The following is a 22,752-nucleotide window of genomic DNA, read 5'->3' on the forward strand; positions in this document are numbered from 1 at the left end:
TGAAACACCTACTAGGGCATCATCATTTGTTGCAGGTCATGGTTGATGTTTCACATGTGACTGGACACTTCCTGTTTCCTTAAATAATGTAACTATCCGGCGAATGGTCCCGACACTTCAATGATGTTGTCCAGGATACCGAGCAGCATACATAGCACACGCCCCTTGGGCATTTTGATCACAATAGCCATACATCAACACGATACCGACCTTTTCCGCAATTGGTAAATGGTCCATTTTAACACGGGTAATGTATCACGAAGCAAATACCGTCCGCACTGGCGGAAAGTTATGTGATACTACATACTTATATGTTTGTGACTATTACAGCAGCTGGCCAAAGTGGCCGAGCGGTGCTAGGCGCTACAGTCTGGAAACGCACGACCGCTACGGTCGCAGGTTCGAATCCTGCCTTGGGCATGGATGTGTGTAATGTCCTTAGGTTAGTTGGGTTTAAGTAGTTTTAAGTTCTAGGGGACTGATGACCTCAGAAGTTAAGTCCCATAGTGCTCAGAGCCATTTGAACCATTTTTGACTATTACAGCTTCATCTATCCCAAAGTGAAAAAGTGGTCCAGCTAAAACATTCACATTTCTTTACGTACTACATGAATATTTAATAAAAAATGGGGGCTCCTATTTTTAAAAAAATGCAGTTGATATGAGTTTGACCTATGGCAGTGCCATTTAGCAGGCCAACCATAGCGCCATCTGGTTTCTCCCTTCAAGCTAGATGAATTTCGTTCTTTGTAGTTTTTTCATTTCATGCTTATTTCGTGAGATATTTGGCCCGGTCACTATCAATGGACTACCCTGTAGAAAGCTGTGGATTGCTGTGTTATAAAGGTTAAATTATGTGTTTGCATTGGTAGCACTGTCAAAAATAGTATCGTATCTTTTCATAGTATAAACATGCTTTGTATATCAAAGTGCTAACGTTTTTCCAAGGAGAAGTGATGAATAGACTGGTAAATCTCTCAAAAAGTATGACTCCAAAATGAAGTGTTTTTAAGAAATGTGGGTTTCATGGTAATAAATTTTTGAATAAAGAGAAACATTGTGTTCAGCATGTGGTGTGTGAAGTTGCAGACAATGAAATACTGGCAAACTCATGAGTATCTAGCGAAACACCCATTAGTGCTTCGAAGATTAAAATAAAACATAGTGATAACACAGTTATCTCAAAACAAAACTCATGTAAACGGTAGGTTAGGTTATATTCTGATACATTTACACATCCTAACAGGGGTGTTATGTGAATGTGTGTGCTGTATGTATGTGGAGGGCCAGTTAGTTTACATGAAGACATTGAGGTATCAAATGGACTAGCCAGGAAACTTACCATTAATTCTGCCATTTGTAAATACACTCATTCATTTTGGAATTCTGATAAGTGTAAAGATAATTATTTTGACATAAATGTTAGGTGGTTTTATGGATTGAGAGCTATTGGCAAAGGACACACTGCAGCAGAAACAATGTGTGTCGTGATGTATATGCCACGCCCACTTTGTAAAATGGACAAGTATGCAGGATTTATTGGAGCTGCTGTGAAATCCACTGCATGTGAGTCAATTAAGGGTGCTACAAATGAAGCTGCTGAAATAATCGATGGTATGATTGTCATATCAGTAGCTTTTGGGGCACTTGGTAGAAGCGCAGCTGCAGTTCTAAGAATTCTGTTGCTACAGTGACCAGTGTTGATACTGGAAAGCTAATAGATTTCCAGATTTTAACCAAACATTGTTATAAGTATAAATCAGGGAATGAAGAAGGGCATATCTGTGACAGAAATTATGAAGGACAACTAGTCGTACGGAGGCCTGTGCAGCTGTTGAAATTTATAATCGATCTGTAAACTAAAGGGGAGTGTGTTACACTAAGTTCTTAGGTTATGCAGACTCAAATGCATATAACAGTGTAGTAGCCACTCAGCCTTATGGTGAGAAGCTTATCACAGAACTGGAATGTGTTGCTCATGTCCAGAAGAGGATGGATACCAGATTGAGGAAGTTGAAACAAAGTTTGAGAGACAAGAAACTTTCAGGTGGTAAGACCATAAGAAGCAGGCTGACAGACAACATGATTGATGAACTACAACAGTATTATGAGATTGCCATTAGAAATAATACTGAGGATTTGTTGAAAATGAAGCAGGCAGTATGGGCTACCTTCTTCCAGAGACTGTCAGCTGATGATAAACCAGTACACCATCTTTGCCCTCCTAGATCTGGTTCATGGTGCAATTACCGCAATGCCCAGTACTCAAACAGGTCATACAGCCATAAACATTCTATCCCAGCAGCAGTTGTGGATATCATAAAACCTGTTTACAGAGACCTGGCAATCCTGAATTATTGAGGAAGTGTCTGCATTGTCAGACTCAAAATCCCAGTGAGTCGTTCAATAATCTTATTGTGTCAGTGTCGTTGTAACTGCCATCTGCGTCACGTCTGCTGTGCAGCGAGCTATGCTAATTGAAGTATTAACTCTATTTTTCTTACTTGTCACTTCCTTTTCTGTGTGTTTTTGCTTTTAGGAAGCTTTAATTGTCGGGTGCTAGTAATAGTGTTCCATAGATTTCGTGTTTGTTTTGAATACAGTCAGAGAGAGTCCGTTTAGTCAGCCATAGTGCCAGTAGTGCTAGTGTTTGTTTTCAATACAGTCCAGAGACAGGTAGTGCTATTTTCATTGTTTTCCACAGGAAGTGTCTAGTAACCACAGTTTAGTCAACTATCAGCCACCTTTAGTGAATTAGCAGTCTAGTTATAAGTTGATTAACTCTCTACAGTAAATTGATTTCTTATGATGGATAGGATGTGTGACTGCTGTGTACGGACACAGGAGGAGCTGGCCACTGTTCGCAAACAGCTGAATGTGTTGAAGCCGCGGTTAGCCATCTTCAGGCTGCTGCCTCAGAGTGTTGCGGCAGTGGGGAGTCTGGTGCGTTGCATGGTACACCCCAGGTGTTACATTACATGCTTCACCCACTGACCCTGCTGTCAAGACATCTTTGCGGCTACCGGGCACGGTTGGGCCACCCTCTTCCCAAGGGGAGTGGCGGGTTCAGCGGCATTCGCGGTGCATGAGGCGGAGGGTCAGTGTGGAGGCTGGCCGTGTGGCATAGCCCGTTCTGCCTGTGAGTGGACATGTGGCCACTCAGGTCCGAGCAGGCACATGGGGGGAGGGGTATATTAGTTATTGGGAGCTCCAACGTTAGGCGGGTGATGGAGCCCCTTAGGGAAATAGCGGAAAGGTCGGGGAAGAAGGTCAGTGTTCACTCTGTCTGCTTGCCGGGGGTCTCATCTGAGATGTGGAGGAGGCCGTGCTGGCAGTGATAGAGAGCACTGGGTGCACCCGACTGCAAACTGTTGCTCATGTCGGCACCAATGACTCCTGCCGTATGGGTTCAGAGGTCATCCTCAGTTCGTACAGGCAGTTAGCGGAGTTGGTGTAGGCGGAACGCCTCGCGGGGTGGAATCTGAGCTAGCTACTTGTTGTATCGTTCCCAGAACTGATAGTGGTCCTCTGGTTTGGAGCCGAGTGGAAGGCTTAAACCAGGGGCTCAGACGATTCTGCGGAGATCTGGGGTGCAAATTTCTCGACCTCCGCTATCGGGTGCAGAAATGTAGGGCCCCCCTGAATAGGTCACGCGTGCACTACATGCAGGAAGCGGCTACAAGGGTAGCGGAGTATGTGTGGAGTGCACATGTGGGTTTTTTAAGTTAGAGAACTCCCTCCCTAGGCCCGACAAGACACCTCCTGAGATGCGGCAAGGTAGGAGTAGACAAAATGCAGCAGGGAATAACAATATTAATGTGCTAATAGTAAACTGCAGGAGCGTCTATAGAAAGGTCCCAGAACTGCTCTCATTAATAAATGGTCACAATGCCCACATAGTACTAGGGACAGAAAGTAGGCTGAAACCAGATGTAAACAGTAATGAAATTCTATACTCAGATTGGAATGTATACCGCAGAGACAGGCTGGACAGTGAAGGGGGAGGCATGTTTAATGCGATAAGAAGTGCAATAGTATCGAAGGAAATTGATGGAGATCCGAAATGTGAAATAATTTGGGTGAAGGTCACGGTTAAAGCAGGCTCAGACATGGTAATTGGATGTCTCTATAGGCCCCCTGGCTCAGCAGCTGTTGTGGCTGAGCACCTGAAGGATAATTTGGAAAATATTTCGAGTAGATTTGTCCACCATGTTATAGTTCTGGGTGGAGATTTTAATTTGCCGGATATAGACTGGGAGACTCAAACTTTCATAATGGGTGGCAGGGACAAAGAATCCAGTGAAATTTTTTAAGAGCTTTATCTGAAAACTACCTTGAGCAGTTAAACAGAGAACTGACTCGTGGCGATAACGTATTAGACCTTCTAGTGACAAACAGACCCGAACTATTTGAAACAATTAACGCAGAACAGGGAATCAGCGATCATAAAGCGGTTACTGCAGCAATGATTTCAGCCGTAAATAGAAATATTAAAAAAAGGTACGAAGATTTTTCTGGTTAGCAAAAGTGACAAAAATCAGATATCAGAGTACCTAACGCCTCAACACAAAAGTTTTGTTTTAAGTACAGATAGTGTTGAGGATCAGTGGACAAAGTTCAAAACCATCGTACAATATGCGTTAGATGAGTATGTGCCAAGCAAGATCGTAAGAGATGGAAAAGAGCCAGCGTGGTACAACAACCGAGTTAGAAAACTGCTGTGGAAGCAAAGGGAACTTCACAGCAAACATAAACGTAGCCAACACCTTGCAGACAAACAAAAATTACGTGAAGTGAAATGTAATGTGAGGAGGGCCATGCGAGAGGCGTTAAATGAATTCGAAAGTAAAGTTCTATGTACTGACTTGGCAGAAAATCCTAAGAAATTTTGCTCTTATGTCAAAGCGGTAGGTGGATCAAAACAAAATGTCCAGACACTCTGTGACCAAAAAGGTACTGAAACAGAGGCTGATGGACTGAAGGCCGAAATACTAAATGTCTTTTTCCAAAGCTGTTTCACAGAGGAAGATTGCACTGTAGTTCCTTCTCTAGATTGTCGCACAGATGACAAAATGGTAGATATTGAAATAGATGACAGAGGGATAGAGAAACAATTAAAATCACTCAAAAGAGGGAAGGCCGCTGACCTGATGGGATACCAGTTCAATTTTACACAGAGTATGCGAAGGAACTTACCCCCCTTCTTGCAGCAGTGTACCGTAGGTCTCTACAAGAGCGTAGCGTTCCAAAGAATTGGAAAAGGGCACAGGTCATCCCCGTTTTCAAGAAGGGACGTCGAACAGATGTGCAGAACTATAGACCTATATCTCTAATGTCGATCAGTTGTAGAATTTTAGAACATGTATTATGTTCGAGTATTATGATTTTTCTGTAAACTAGAAATCTACTCTGTAGGAATCAGCATGGGTTTTGAAAAAGACGATCGTGTGAAACCCAGCTCGCACTATTCGTCCACGAGACTCAGAGGGCCATAGACACGGGTTCCCAGGTAGATGCTGTGTTTCTTGACTTCCGCAAGGTGTTCGATACAGTTCCCCGCAATCATTTAATGAACAAAGTGAGAGCATATGGGCTATCAGACCAATTATGTGATTGGATTGAAGAGTTGCTAGATAACAGAACGCAGCCTGTCATTCTCAATGGAGAGAAGTCTTCCGAAGTAAGAGTGATTTCAGGTGTGCTGCAGGGGAGTGTCGTAGGACCGTTGCTATTCACAATACACATAAATGACCTTGTGAATGACATCAGAAGTTCACTGAGGCTTTTTGCGGATGATGCTGTGGTATATCGAGAGGTTGCAACAATGGAAAATTGCACTGAAATGCAGGATGATCTGCAGCGAATTGATGCATGGTGCAGGGAATGGCAATTGAATCTCAATGTAGACAAGTGTAATGTGCTGCGAATACATAGAAAGAAAGATCCCATATCATTTAGCTACAATATAGCAGGTCAGCAATTGGAAGCAGTTAATTCCATAAATTATCTGGGAGTATGCATTAGGAGTGATTTAAAATGGAATGATCATATAAAGTTGATCATCGGTAAATCAGATGCCAGACTGAGATTCATTGGAAGAATCCTAAGGAAATGCAATCCAAAAACAAAGGAATTAGGTTACAGTACACTTGTTCCCCCAATGTTTGAATACTGCTCAGCAGTGTGGGATCTGTACCAGATAGGGTTGATAGAAGAGATAGAGAAGATCCAACAGAGAGCAGCATGCTTCGTTATAGGATCATTTAGTAATCATGAAAGCATTACGGAGATGTTAGATAAACTCCAGTGGAAGACTCTGCGGGAGAGACGCTCAGTAGCTCGGTATGGGCTTTTGTTGAAGTTTCGAGAACATACATTCACTGAGGAGTCAAGCAGTATATTTCTCCCTCCTACGTATATCTCACGAAGAGACCATGAGGATAAAATGAGAGAGATTAGAGCCCGCACAGAGGCATACCGACAATCCTTCTTTCCACGAACAATACGAGACTGGAATAGAAGGGAGAACCAATAGAGGTACTCAAGGTAGCCTACACCATCAGGTGGCTTGAGGAGTATGGATGTAGATGTAGATGTAGACCAAAAAATGTTTTTCTTGTAATGAAGACACTAAAGTGGGGGTGAGTCATGCTGTTATTGCTTTTAATGATGGCAACATTGGTAGCGTGAAAGTGCTACAACATATGGGAATTAATTCTGGAGCAAACTGCATCAGAGAATTTGAAGGGATGGACAAGGTTTGCACTGGTAAAGCAGAGTATGCAGCACAGTTGGCCACTACGGAGTCCAGAAAGAAGAAAACAAAAAAAAACTTAAAAAAGATCAAGAGGATGATATACAGTATGGTGCAGGGTGCTTCTGAGTGACTAAAAATAAAATGTTAAGCATATATTGAGTTACAGTCTATTGAAACTTTAAAAACTCTTCCTGAAAATTTACATTTTCTCTTGCATTTTTCCCTAAATCTCAGAAACTACGGCAAGTAGCGAATTCAAATTTTCAGGGAGTAATGACATATGTATCCTGAGTCTTCTGAACTAAAAGAAAAACATAATGTTATGTATAAATAAAATTATTTAGAATAACATACAAAAAGGTACACAAAATTTTAACTGTGTAATTAAAAAATTGTATTTCCAAAAGCAGTGGCTGAAATGCAATTATTGTAAGACTCAGAACATATAGTTTAATGTCCTGTAAAAGTTTCTTGTCAATGGCTACAGTTGTTCCTGAAGTACGGGGAAGTTAAGTCACTAAATGTAACATTGTCAGGATAGGGCGTTCAAACTCCCCTTAATGCACATTTTCTCCTTCCTCCACTTGGTGAGCAACACATTTATAGTATTTTCACAACAGCAGTACCTATTTTCTTACAATTTCTTTTTGCAGGCATACCATGTCCCGGGCTTCAAGGGACGTGTGGGATTTATTACCTCAATGAGTGAACACTTCTGTGGCACGTGCAACCGTTTACCGATAACAGCTGATGGCAATTTGAAGGTGTGTCTCTTTGGGAATTCAGAGATATCTCTCAGGTGAGTGATGAAACATAGAATAATCATGTCCAAGTGAAAATTCATGTGAGGAAACCATAAAATTACTAGAAGACTGACAGACTGATCAGTATTTTACCTTCAGGAGGTGAAATTCCAAAACTTCTTATAGACACATTTGTTCCTCTTGTCCTCACATTAGTTGTGGAGTCCGAGTGACCTTTCAGACCTTCAGAAACTTATCCCTCTTTCCTCTCTCATGAAGGAACTGATAGTTCCAAATGCTGAGTATAGAATAATACTTTCAAACTGTTTGCCATGCACATTAGGTATGTGGTTGGTATATGGAAGAGATAAACTGCAGTTAAATCCAGCAGGTATGAAATGAGTAATCTTTTCTTGAAGTTTTCAGCTTGCACCCTCCTCCCTCCCAGACATACAAACCAGATACCTCTAGCTAAATAATTTGTGAGTATATATAATTTGCCTCTGTCAACATCATGTTACACTAACCTATTTGTTAGATTAAATTAAAGGAAAGTAATCAGAACTGGAAATTATGTAAAGACATTTTTAGCTATGTCCCTATGTTGTATTAAAGTTAACACAGTATTTCTGTCTGTGTGATGGTAACTATGATTCGCCAGCCACCGTTGCCGAGCGGTTCTAGGCGCTTCAGTCCAGAACTGCGCGACTGCTACGGTCGCAGGTTTGAATCCTGCCTTGGCTCAAATGTTAAGTCCCATAGTGCCCAGAGCCATTTGAACTGTGATTCATGATTATCAGAGTCTATATGTTCCAAATAAAAATTGGAACTTCATGTGTATAAATGTACAAATTATTAGACAATGGGACCAACAACTGACACTTTTAACTTGATGACTAGACTAAGAGATTAATAATAGGAAAAAAACTGCAAGATACTTGGCGAAAAGTTTGTTTCCGGACAAGGTAAGGGGGGTGAGGGGTGGGAAAATCAGCTCTCTCTTTGTGAGCATACCAGAAATCCTTTATCAACCGAAGGTAAAATAAGATATAAAAATACAGGGTCAAACAATTAATTTAAGTATCTTAAAAACCAAATGACTAATAAAATTGGAAGCTAAGAAAAGTAAGTTCGTAGTAAGTAGGGTGAAACACAGGGGGCTGCAACATATTGCCATTGTTGTTTGACTTGTCTATCAAAGAAAAAAGAAATGGATCAAAAGAAAATAAAAGTGAGAATGGAAATGTATCAGAAGCAAATAGGAATAAGCAAGGAACATATTCTTTAATAAAAAAAAAAAAAAAAAAAAAGTGACATGTGAGGCAGATGTTCCTACAATTTTATGTTCAAAGCACAGCAGTCTGTGAAAGCAAAATATTTATGACATTGAAAAAAGAAAATCAATGAGTGAAAAGTGTGTGTAGGTGAATTGTGGTGAAAGACTGGATATTGGAACTTCTGTTAGGCTGCCCAGTATTAGTTAACTTGGTAGTAAAGGAGCAAGTTTGCAAGGGCAGATAACTGTTTGGCTACGTAAAATAGAGTGGGAGTATGGAAAAGCTAGTCCAAGATAGGATGAAAAAGATAACAGCAACTTAAAAAATGAATTGATAAGTTACCATGAACCCCATTCCAATCTAGTGAATCCAGTGGTTGACAATATCTTGTGACATTCGCCTATAAGGCTCAAACAATAATTGCTAAATAAAATTACAAAATGTTGACAAGACTGTATCTAAGCTGTCACTCTCTTTTGAAACAAGGGTGTTTAAACCAAGAAACACGCAGGAAAGCAGGGACAACTCGCACACTAGAGGAGGATGGGAAGTATCATTGAAGGAGTGAGCATAAACCGTGTGGAATATGTGCGGTACAAGTAATGATAGTAAAAAAAAAAAAAAAAAAAAAAAAAAAAAAAAAAAAAAAAAAAAAGAAGAAGAAGAAGAGGAAGAGGAAAAGTCTTGATCTGGAAACAAGGGAATAAAAATTTGCCACGTGAAGAGACAATATGATACTGTGCTGATGAGTGTGTACAAGTGGTGATATACAATATACATAGATAATGGAACTCTGCATTGGGCCCAGAAGACCACGCAATGCTCTTCGAGAGATGTCCTCTACTATAAATCTATGGAGAGTTAGGGGGTCAGTATACAACTCTCCAGGCTGTTATCAACTTCCAGAAGTTGAAGACACTACTTCTCACTTGAGTATCTCCTCAGCTGGAACTACAAGCAGAGTGTACCCTATTCCAGTCTGTCCACCGAGCAGAATTTCCCGGCTCTACAAGGAATTGAACCTGATCGCTTTCTATGGCACGCCTGTGGCATACTGACTGCGTGGCTGTGGCAAGAGTCATAATATACACTTGTGAACAATTGAGTTATAACTATTCTGTTTATTGGGGAGAGAGTATGTATATAGCCACTGTGAATGAAACAGTTTAGTGTATCATAACTGGAATGTATTCAGACCTCGTACTTGTTGTGTGAGAGCGCAGTGTCTTAGACACTTGTAGTGTTTGTCTTAGCATGTACTAACCGGTGTGCCTTACTTTCTAGTATTTTTAATTGTATATCATTACTGGTGCCTCTGGCACTTTTGTGTTGCAATAGCAATAGCTTGCAATAGCAAACATTGAGTCAACCATGGTTTTTGGATTAGAAGTAGAGGTCAGCTGGGTTGACATTGGGAATAGAGTGATGGGAAGTGGACAATAAGCAGTTATATCGAAGGGTGCATTATTTGATATGTTAAGGTTAATTACAAAATGTGAATTGGAGAATTTTTCACGTTGAGCAGAAGTAACTTTACAGGACCAGGTGTCAAATTACACATGATCAGTGTGAATCCCTATAGTCAGCATGAACACTGGCACACAGAATAATTTATAGGTAGCCTTGCTGTATATAAAAAATCAGATTTGTGCTGAACTGTCATGAACAAACTGTCACTTCTCTGGAATAAATAGACTCTGATTTGTTAATTACATCTGTGTAAATGAAAAATACAGGAAAACATAGATTGCTGCTTACTGTAAAGGAGACATGTTACATTGTAGACAGGCACAATTAAAAAGGCACTTACACAAAGCTTTCGGCCACAGCCTTCATCAGCAAAAGAGATACAGAGAAACACACACATTGATACACACAGGCAAGCACATGTCACACACATATGACTGCCAACTCCAGCAGCTTGCCCCTAGCTGCTGGACTTGGCAGTTTTTTTTCTCTGTGTGTGTGCAGGGAAAGATAGATCACTATTTACCATAAAGAAAACAAAGTTGCACCAGGCACAACACACAAGCAATCATTACGTATCCTGTTTCAGACCTCACGCCCTCCTTTTTTAACTTAGCGCGTGCCTTTCGGCTTCCTCTCATTGTGTCTAGGCTGTCTTGTCTAGACACAACAATTTTTGGCGACAAGTCAATGGAAAGGGTCTTGTTCTTTCAAATTGCTTACATTTACTTGTGTCATGGCTTCGCCAGATGTACTGTCCGAATTTTATCACTTGCAGAATCAGCAGACGCAGGCGTTATTGGATGCCCTTGGACGGCTCGTCCAGGGTCAACGTGAACTGCACAACGATGCGGCAGCCACCGCTCTACTACTACCGCAGCCACAACTCGCAGTTGCACCGCCTTTTAGGCCGTTTGACCCAGCTAAGGAAACATGGACGGAGTGGTCACGCCAGTTTGGATTTCATCTCGCCGCCTACAGAATTCAAGGTAACGAGCGGCAGCAAACGTACCGTGTGATAGTGAAATTATTTCCCCAATGCGACGTAGCAACTCTGTCCTACGAAGAACTTTTGTCTGCTTTAGATGCCTATTTCAAGGAAACAGTTAATGTAGTTGCAAAAAGGTATACGTTCTTTCGTACAAAACGTACGGCCGGTCAAACTAATAATGAGTGGGTTGCAACATTGCAAGGCCTTACAAGGGATTGTGCTTTTGAGTGTGAATGTGGACTCCCTTATTCAGATACAATGGTCCGTGATGCAATTGCACAGAACGTTTCTGATGTTCGTATATGGGAACAGATTTTGAAACTAGTTAATCCCTCCCTTCAGCAAGTGATAGACATATTAGATAGACAAGACACACTTCACTTTGCTCAGGAATCATTTGCAACTTCGCCAGCCGTGTGTAACATTAACCAGCCCGCCGGGCGCGCTGCACGGCCCGGTAAACTGCCCTCTCGCACGTCCACGCAGCTGCCACTACGCTCTAAACCAGGTGTGCCGCGACAGCATACAACTGCAGTAAAATCATGCCCACGGTGTGCTACTAGACATTCGCGTGAAAATCGCCCGTCACGCCAAGCTATTTGCTTTTTCTGTAATAAGAAAGGACATGTTCAAAGTGTTTGCCAGAAAAAGCTCAGATCAGACAATCACAACCATTCCAGGCCTTTTGCTTCGCGCCGGAATCGAACCAAGGACACTCAGGCTCATGGACCTTCGCCCATGGACATTCATGTAGTGAATTCCACCCTGTCCAGTGCCACTTTCTCAAACAGTGACAGTGTTCGTCCCACACAAAGCGTGCGTCGATGTCGCCGGAAATCACGTCAATTAGCAAGTGATGCTGTACCTGTATCAGTTCAAATTGCACGAGACAGTTGCTCTTGTCGTCAGCAGGACAATAAACTTTTCGTAGATTTGGATTTTAATGGAATGGTCATACCATTCCAGCTCAATACCGGAGCTGCAGTTTCGTTGCTCAATCACGACACGTACAAACAACTGGGCAAACCTCCGTTGCGTGCCGCAAATGTTAAGTTAAATAGTTATTCAGGTCAGAATATCCCCTGTGTTAGGACAGTGCAGCCTTCTTGCAACATACAAGGGACAAACAAAACTTGTCTCATTTTACGTTCTTCGTTCTTCTACTGCAGTGAACTTGTTTGGTTTCGATTTATTTCAGTTGTTTAACATGTCTATAGTAAATCAGGTCCTATCAGTGAATCAGACTGTGCCTTCAGACAGTGTTTCTCGTCTGTGTGAAGAATTTGCAGACATTTTTGCGCCGGGCTTAGGTTGCGCTAAAAACTATGAAGCACATTTGGAACTGAAAGTCAACGGGCAACCGAAATTTTTCAGAGCGTGCAATGTTCCTCACGCATTGCGTGATGAGGTTGCAAGAACATTACACGATTTAGAATCACAAGGTGTAATTGAACGTGTGCAGGCTTCTCTCTGGGCCTCACCATTAGTAATTTTGCCCAAACCTTCCGGAAAACTGAGACTTTGTGTGGACTTCAAGGCCACTGTGAATCCACAACTAGTGTTTGCAACTTTTCCATTACCCCGCCTGGAAGATCTTTTTGACAAACTGTGCCCGGGTAAATATTTTTCAAAGTTGGACGTCACAGATGCGTACTTCCAAATACCAGTGGACGAAGAATCCCAGCGCGTCTTGGTGGTTAACACGCATCTTGGTTTGTACCGATTCAAAAGACTGCCATTCGGGTGTGCATCCGCCCCTGCATTGTTTCAGCAATATTTACAAACTGTTTGTGCATCAGTCCCAACTGCTGCGAACTATCTGGACGATATTGTGATCTCCGGAAAGACAGCAGACGAGCATTTAGCACACCTACGAACATTATTTCAGGTATTGCGACAAAATGGTCTTCGCTTGCGGAAGGACAAATGTGTGTTTTTTGCTCGTGACTTACCATACCTGGGACATGTCATCAATGCCCAAGGCATACATCCGAGTCCAGAGCACCTCCGTGCCATACAAGACTTGCCTTCGCCGCAGAATTTGAAGCAGCTACAGAGTGTGTTGGGTAAAATTAACTATTATCATCGCTTTCTGCGCAATGCCTCTTCCATTTCAGCTACGATTCATAGCTTACGCCGTAAGGGTGTTCCGTTCGTCTGGACGACGGAATGCGAACGCGCCTTTCGCCAGTTGAGATCGGCGTTGCTTTCTAATACTTGCCTTACGCCATTCAATCCCCAGAAACCCCTTTTGTTGATGGTAGATGCATCGGATTTCGGGATCGGTGCTGTGCTTGCGCACAAAGATGGGTCGCATGATCGCCCTATTGCCTTTGCATCCAAATTGCTCTCGTCTGCGCAAAGAAATTATTCACAGATAGAGAAAGAAGCTTTGGCTCTCGTGTTTGGTGTTACTAAGTTCCATGATTTCTTGTATGGTCGTCACTTTACCATCATCACACACCACAAACCTTTGATGTCGCTTTTTCATCCGAACAAGCCTGTACCTCCGCGTACAGCGCAGAAATTCATTCGCTGGTCTATTTTCCTCTCGCAGTACCGCTACGATATCTTGTATCGGTCCACTGCTAAGCACGGAAACGCCGATGCGTTGTCCCGTTTGCCTGTTGCTGAGGATAAAGCATTCGATTCTTCTGAACTTGCTTGCATGTTCATTGATTCGGAAACCGATGACGTGGTCGACTCGTTTCCGATTGATTTTCGTCGTGTAGCTACAGCCACAGCTGCTGACCCGGTCCTTGCTACCGTTTTGCATTTTGTTGCTACGCAATGGCCTTTGTCAAAGTCTCGGATCGAGGATCCGTTGGTTTGCTGATTTTTTGCTCACAAGGAGAGACTTTTTGTTCGACGCGGTGTTTTGTTGTTGCGTTCTGATAATGATCAGTCCAGAATCGTGGTCCCACGTTCGTTACAGTCCTCTGTTTTACGGCTACTTCACCAAGGACATTGGGGTATAGTGCAAACGAAACAACTTCCTCGTCAGCACTGTACTTGGTTCGGAATCGATGCTGCGATTACGAATATGTGTTCTTCTTGCATGGCGTGTGCCAAAGAACAATCCGCACTGCCGCGGAAAGTCTTTGCATGGCCAAAAGCCACTTCCCCTTGGCAACGCTTGCACATCGATTTTGCTGGTCCATTCTGGTATGCTCGGTGGTTTGTTCTGGTAGACGCCTTCAGTAATTTTCCTTTTGTTGTCCGGATGTCTTCCACGACATCAACTGCCACCATCCAAGCGTTGTCTGCATCTTTTGCATTGAAGGTCTTCCGCAGACTATTGTTTCCGACAATGGCCCACAATTCATGTCCGCAGAATTTCAGTCATTCTGCCAGGCCAATGGTATTCAACATCTGACATCCGCGCCGTTTTCGCCTCAGTCAAACGGTGCCGCTGAACGATTGGTCCGGACTTTCAAGTCACAGATGTTGAAGTTGAAAGAGTCGCATTCTCGGGAGGACGCGTTGTTGCTCTTTTTGTCTTTGTATCGCTCTCAGCCCCGAGATGGTCGCTCGCCAGCTGAGTTGCTCCACAGTCGTCCTCATCGAACCTTGATGTCTTTGCTGCACCCGCCGCATCAGGTTCCTGTGCAGCGGCAGACTTCTGCTTTTGCTCCAGGCGACGTTGTATTTTATCGCAACTATCGAGGTTCACGGCGTTGGCTCGCAGTGCACATTCTTCGCTGCCTCGGCCGCGTGATGTATTTGGTTTTGGGGGCCTCTGGTGAGGTGCGTCGGCATCTCAATCAGCTGCGCCTCTGTCGTCGCACGGGTTCTGCCGCTCCCCGTCTGCTTTCAGCGACGGTGCCATCCGGTCAGCGCCCTGGGGACCCATCTACTGGCTCGCCTCATCCCCAGGTGTTACCAACGATGCCTTCCATTTTGCCCCATGGCGACGCGCCGCTGCCGCCTCCGCCGCCGCCGCCTGTCCAGCTGGTGCCGCCCGCAGTGGACGCTTCGCTGCAGCCACCAAGCGCCTCCCTGGGTCACACACCGCCGATCGCTTCCCGTGACCAGCTGTCCTCCGCCATGGAACTCTTGCCCGCTCCGGACCACATGGCGTCTTCGCGCGTCGGGTACCCCGACGCAATGGAGGTCGACCCTTCGGCCCCTCCTGTCTCTTTACGGGCACATACACCGCATGTTGACGTGCACCCTGGACTAGGTTTTCAGGTGTTTCCTAGCTCCCCTTGGACCGAATGGCCGTGTGCGGGTGGCACAGCCTCGCCTGTTGTTAGGCTCCCCACCTCATCGCATACGTCAACATGGGGTTCTCCCCACGGCGGGCGGAAGCCTTATAACACGACCATTCGCCGATTTGCAGGGGAGGAATGTGGTGTCACCGCCAGACACCACACTTGCTAGGTGGTAGCTTTAAATTGGCCAGGGTCCATTAGTACATGTCGGACCCGCGTGTCGCCACTGTGTGATTGCAGACCGAGCGCCACCACAAGGCAGGTCTCGAGATACGGACTAGCACTCACCCCAGTTGTACGGACGACTTTGCTAGCGACTACATGGACGAAGCATTGCTCATTAGCTGAGCCGATAGTTAGAATAGCCTTCAGCTAAGTCAATGGCTACGACCTAGCAAGGCGCCATTAGTAACATTGCATGTATATAAAGAGTCTCACTTGTATCACCACAATCTCCAGATGTACCAAAAGGATGGATTAAAGTTAAGTATTCCAGAAGCTACGTACTTTTCTTTATAGCATTCATTACGTATCCTGTTTCAGACCTCACGCCCTCCTTTTTTAACTTAGAGCATGCCTTTCGGCTTCCTCTCATTGTGTCTAGGCTGTCTTGTCTAGACACAACATGAAGCATGCAGGAAGGTCGTCTGTCTGATGATTTGCGGTACATATTGCCAAGGTGGCAGGGAGCAAAATAAGGAGTGATCAAAAAACTTCCATTTTAAGGCTGCATAGTTCAGATCAGATCAGTATGCCACACACACACACACACACACACACACACACACACACACATATATCCATCCACACATATACCCTGCTTGTGTCTGTATATGTGCGGATGGATATATGTGTGTGTGTGTGCGAGTGTATACCTGTCCTTTTTCCCCCCTAAGGTAAGTCCTTCCACTCCCAGGATTGGAATGACTCCTTACCCTCTCCCTTAAAACCCACATCCTTTCGTCTTTCCCTCTCCTTCCCTCTTTGCTGATGAAGCAACTGTGGGTTGCGAAAGCTTGAATTTTGTGTGTGTGTTTGTTTGTGTGTCTATCAACATACCAATGCTTTCGTTTGGTAAGTTACATCATCTTTGTTTTTAGATATATTTTTCCCATTTGGAATGTTTCCCTGTATTATATTATATATCAGTGCTTTCCTCTCCCACAACTATCCTGCAGACCTTGTCCACAAACAGATCTCCCAAGCAATACATTCCTCCCCACCCAACAACAATGGTACTACCCCCAGACCACACAGAAGCATCCCCCTTGTCACCCAGTATTATCCTGGCCTCGAATACATCAACTAATTACTCCGCCAGGGATATGACTTTCTCAAGTCAAGCCCTGAAATGAGATCATCCCTTGACAATATTCTCCCCACACCACCCAGAGTTGCCTTTTGCCAACCCCCTAACCTCCGTATCATCCTTGTCAAACCCTACAATATTCCCAGACCACCTTCTCTACCCAGCGGTTCCTACACCTGTAACCGACCCCGATGCAAAACCTGAATCCACTTTCCCTTCTTCCCCTTTTTTCCCCTCTCTCCTCCCTGATGAAGGAACGAAGTTCCGAAAGCTAGGATACGTCAATTTTCTGTTCTGTTTTGTGTATGTATCGGCTGTACTGAGCTGAGGTAAGTACTGGCCAGGCCCTCTATCTCTTTGTTAGTATTTGTTTCATATATATAAACACACACACACACACACACACACACACACACACACACACACACACACACACACACACACACACAGACAGACAGGGTGATGCGTATTAACATTTAAAAACCTCCAAAGCACTGTAGATGACCCTGAGACAAGTAATTTAATACAAGACACATGGGATCACAAATGTTGGATATGATACAAATGTTGGGAAATGTGTCAAAAGTGAATGATAAATGTCACCAGATGATGTACCTTGTCATGCTTGCAGTGGTAGAGCCTCTCGGTCTGTCACACTTGATCATCCCAACCCAAGTCAAGTATTCATATCATTGTGGCTACGGACACACATGTGCGACTTTAGTGATGGCGTTCAGGATTTGAGTCTTGCATCTGGCAGGCAGTATTTTTTCATTGTGTTTAACAATTATGTATTTATATTGAAGTTTATTATTTTATTTACCGATCTTGCAGTTTCCTTGATTTCTTGCAAAGTACAGTACAAATCAAAACCTACCGTATTGCATAAAAAGTAGATGAGTATAAACTTCAGAATAGCATCATTGCCATTAAATGACCTATGTTTTCTTTACTAACTAATGTCTGTAAACAAAAAGAGGACAGAAGCAAAAAACACAAAATCAGAACTGCTTTTGCTTGATTACAGCAGGGACAATAATTTTGTAACATCTACATTTACAACAGATCATATTTACAAAATGTTTTCGAAATTTGCTCTGTTTGCTCAAATGAAAGTATTGCACTGCTCAATCATTCCTTTACACTCAAGCCCGACTGCTGCACATGCTGTGGGGTATGTCATCTGGTTATGTCATATGTTCAGTGTTTCTCGCCAATTTTTGGGGTATTTTGAAATGTACAAAAAGGCAAATGCAGAAAATTATCACATTTGGCTGCACATTACCTGCGTCACAGAAAAATAATGTATACGAATCTTCTCAGATTTTCCACTGAATAACTTTGTGCAAGCCTCACAATATTTCACCAACACAACTGTTCGTCATCTTCAGGTAGTGGTGGGTCCTGTCATCACTGCTGCAAGATGTGACTGGTGATATCTGCACAGCAGAATTGAAATTTGTCAGGCTAGAAGCAGGAGTACGAAGGCACTCCCAGTTGGATGGAAATGCCATTCATAGTAGCCTTCTGCTTATGTGTTGTGGGCAATGACTGCACTTCTGGACACTCGTGTGGTTAAACGCTGAATTAACTCTCTGCAAGGTGCTGCATCAGGTCATACATCGGAGGATCTGGTTTCTACTGTTTTAATTTCATGGCAGTCAGTGCTGGATTCTGGGCAGTGCTTAGTCAAAATTCCATATTCCTGTTGGTAAGATTGCCCACCGTATGGATACATGCCTCATTCTTAAAAACACAATCCTAGAGTGATGATCCTGAGAATAAAATTTCAGTCCTCTTGGGAAACATGTGGTGCCCTGTATTCAGGCAGTGCTCTGCTACCACTAATTTACTGGGTGGCATTTTTGTCAGCTCTGTTGAACACAGTGTTCTTGCACAATGTGAGGTGTCTGCCCTATATAAGATTTCCCATAATGGCATCAGATCTTATATATGATCTGTGTTTTCTAAGGTCAAGATTGTCTTTAACTGAACACAAACAATTCCTTAGTTTTGCTGGTAGACAAAAAACACACTTGATTCTGTTTCTCTTAGTGATTCTTTCTATTTTTGAAAACATGCCGCTGAAATATGGTAGGAAAGCCATTTGCAGTGCTTGTCTAAGTAACTTCATTTACATCCCTACACTGAACTTGCTTTGCTCAGAACACATTGCAAATCTGTTTACAAGAATAAACATTCTGCTGGAACACTGTTCTTAGGTGTTACAGTTCACCAGGCAGACTGTCGGTATCTGAGATCACGTGTGCTCTATGTGCCAGGGAGTGTAAGACACCACCACATTGTGCAGGGTGACGGCAACTTTTGGACCGCAAATATAACTCTGCGTGTATCAGTTTGCAGTAGAGACTAAGCCCCAATGTTCTGTCAGCTTTTCTTCTAACCGTGACATCCAGGAATGGTAAGCTGCTATCTTTTTGTACTTCCACAGTGAACTGAATATTTAGATGGACCGAGTGCAAATGCTGCAGGAACATAGGTAGTGTCTGTATTATGTGGGCCACACCACAAATGTCTCTTCAGCATTCTGCCAGAAGGAGGAATGTTTGATATTTACTAAGGGAAATAGAGGATCTCCCATGGGAACACTGTCCACTTGATTAAAGTAGTTGGTGTTACATAAGAAATAGGATGAGGTATGCACATTTTTAAACAGCACCACAATTTCTTTCTCAAACTTGCTGCTAATAACCTCTAATGAGGGCTGCAGGGCACTTTTGTAAGTAATGATATAACATTTGAGCTAACTAAAAGATCTGAAAGTTCTAGTTTAAGCATTTTCAGGTATTCTATGAAATCCTCTGAATTCTAAATATGATGGTCATAGTCATCCACATGATAAATTTCAAAGCTGTCATGTGGAAATTGCCAGTTCCATCTTGCAGCAGTGATGGTGGAAATCACCATCACCTGAAGATGCCAAAACGTTGTGTCACTGAAATATTGAGGGAGGGACTTGCATAATGTTATCTGGTGGGGAACCCAAAGTGTTTTTGCAACAGATCTATCAGGCAAGCCTGAAAAGTCACATATACTCCAAGCAGTAAGTATCTGTTGTAAAATGGTCACATTAGTGAGCTTCGCAATTAATTAACAGTTTATCAATAAATTTGGCTTCATTTTGCAAGAAATTGTGCTGTGTTCCACTACTCCCTCTTCAACAAAACTAATGTCAGTTTCTGCTCCACCTCTTCACCCCGAGATCCTATGTATACTCTTGAGCATTTGTGTAAGATACCTGTTTATTTATAAAAATAAAAGTAACTTCTATCATGACTTTCCCATTTTTGTCCAGTGGGTTTGTTATCCTGCTGTTGCCTACTGCAGACTACAAGATTACTGTTGAAGATTTCTGCAAAGTTTTTCTTCCTTTTTAGTGTACCAACATTTCACTGTGTGGTGTTGGCCTGGTACTGTTTAACAGGTGTTTTAACTGTTGTTTCAGAGATGCAATACGAAGCAAATGCAGTGAGGATGACTTGCTTGCCATGATTGGGGCAGCAGTGAGAAGAAAGAAGAAACAACATGCAGGTAAGATACATTACAGCAAATGTAACTCTATAGATAGAAAGAAAATTTCTGTTTAACAAGTCATAGCAAACATAAGAGCAAAACAGAACGAAAAACAACAGTGATAGAACCTGAGTTTTTTGTGTAAAATTGGATTTAATTTTTTATTTAGTATTCATTCTGATTAATGCCCATTGGTCAACAGTACATTTCAGCCCTAGAATTTGGTTCTGCAAGGTCCACCAGATAACCATATATGGCTGTTGTAACTCCTTTATTGGACTTCAGAAGTTTTCCAGTAACAAATCTTTTTTTTTCTTTCTTTCTTTTTTTTTTTCTTTTTTTTTAAAATAGCTAAAATGCAGAAAACATCATAAAGGAAACACTCACAGAAAAGCATCAGTGTCCTTGAAACAATGGAAACTCCAGTAGGAATACCAACAATGTTGGAAAAGACAGATTACTACTTACTGATGAAGGCTGTGGCTGAAAGCTTTGTGTAAGTGTCTTTTAATTCTGCCCATCTGCAGCCTAAGGTATCTTCTTTATGGTAAGTAACAGTCTGTCTTTTCCTTCATTATTCATTAGTGTTCTTTGTTTTTATTGCTGTTTAGCAAGCATCGTGTGGTATATAAGGGATGTGAATAGCGTCAGATGTTGAATCATCACTCTGGAGGATATGAAGGTGCTGCATATTGGTGTGAGACAGCATTATCTGATGAGAGTTTGAAAGAAACCTCATTGTGGATGTCCATTTGGTCGCCTGGTTAAACCTTGCAACATCTGTATTTTTGGAGTATTTGGATCTGACAGTGGCCTGATGTTGGAAAGTAAGGGCATACTCATCATCAATCTTCCAGTTGACTACATCAGGCCGCTACAAGGGAGCATCACTGTGTAGTGTACTGAGTACATTGTAATCTGTTCATGTCTGTGACTGCCATCTGAGAACAAGTACAGTAAACTCTCGTGCAGCTACACTTTTGGCTAGCTAGATTGACGCTTGACAAGTTTCAATTTGCATGCACCTGGAGCCAAGCATTTGCTGGTGTTTTTTGGCAATCTACTGCTAATCAGTGCACTGGTGCATGTCAAAAGTCCAAGTATCATCAATTCGTGCGTGTGTTGGTTGAAGCTCTAGTGTGTTTCTTATTCGTATGCCACTGCCATCTATTGGAACTCCTTGGAAGTACAGTACATACAGTATTGTTCTATGCAGCGCAACGTAGCCCTGTCGAAACCAACAATTAGAGTGCGCCGCCTAACACTTTCCACTTGTTGTCGGTACACCAAAGCTGAGTGTTTAACAGTGAACGTACAACACCCTGTTGTGTTGCCACGTGGGCTTGGGTAGAACAGAGGAAATGGCATAGATGTATCGAATGCTTTCATTTGATGGCTGCCACAGCCTGGTTTCAAAAATCAAAAGTTTGTCTAGTGCATCTCGAGTGTTGTCAAGTTTTGCATCTGTGTGTTTCTGATTTGAGGTTTTGTGCTCCCACTATGTGCCTTAAAGTGTCCAGAGATAAAAGGGGCCAAAAACCATAAAGGACTCAGTCGAGTGTCTGTAAAAAGAACACTGAACGTGACTACAGGCACAAAACATAAAACGAATGTGATCTTGTTGGAAAAAGAGCTTCACACTTTGCAGATAATTGATGCTGGTGAGCCACCCACAAAAGTTGCTGCAGAGTAGGAGTACAATTACTGATCGGAAGACAAATCGATCAGGAATTGAAAAATTTTGTTCCATCCAAGCATTGGGCAGCGCAGTGAAATCTTGAAAAACAATGAGAAAAGGTGCACATCCTCAGTTAGAAGAGGCATTATTTTTGTGGCACGAATAAATAAGAGCCAAAGATGTGTCAGTTTCACGTCCTCTACTTTGTCAAAATGAGCTGATGAGCTGATTGAAGGAAAGAAGCAAGAATTCCTCGGAAGTAATGGCCGGCAGGATTGTTTCAAGAAGCAGCATGGCATTCATGAAATTGCCGTCAGTGCCAAATCATTATCTGGGGATGAAGCTGCTACGCTGATTTTAAGAAGAAATTGCACACAATCATTGACAAAGGAGGTTATACTGGCAATCAACTTTACAAATGTGATGAGACTGAGTTGAATTACAAAATGCTGCCAACGAAAACCCTTGCCTCTAAAGAAGAAGAAATGGCTTCCGGATACAAAAAAATCAAAGAAAGATTTACTGTCCTCACTTGCAGTAATGCCACTGGCAATCATAAACTGTGCCTTACTTTAATTGGCAAATCCAAAACACCAAGAGCATTTAGACACCAACCAACCAGCTTTGCCACTGAGGTACACGAATCAGTCTTAAGGCATGTATGAACAGTGCCATCTTCAGAGAGTGGTTCCAGGCAGAGTTTGTTCCAGCTGTAGTAAATTACATGGAAGGAAAAGGACTTCCTTGAAAAGCGCTACTTCTTGTGGATAATGCTCCTTATCA

At 42.7% G+C, this 22,752-nt stretch overlaps 1 protein-coding gene across 1 annotated transcript in view; it reads left to right on the forward strand.

Moving 5' to 3' along the window:
* Window positions 1–22,752, forward strand: part of LOC126484214 (molybdenum cofactor biosynthesis protein 1-like) — an 81,029-nt gene that overhangs the window by 33,761 nt on the left and 24,516 nt on the right. Inside the window, exons 5-6 of the mRNA XM_050107628.1 lie at window positions 7,410–7,555; window positions 20,224–20,309. Coding sequence (XP_049963585.1) covers window positions 7,410–7,555; window positions 20,224–20,309 — 232 coding nt within the window. The remainder of the gene's footprint in view (window positions 1–7,409; window positions 7,556–20,223; window positions 20,310–22,752) is intronic.

This window comes from Schistocerca serialis, chromosome 6 (assembly GCF_023864345.2).
Source record: "Schistocerca serialis cubense isolate TAMUIC-IGC-003099 chromosome 6, iqSchSeri2.2, whole genome shotgun sequence".
In the NCBI taxonomy this organism is placed as follows: Eukaryota; Metazoa; Arthropoda; class Insecta; order Orthoptera; family Acrididae; genus Schistocerca; species Schistocerca serialis.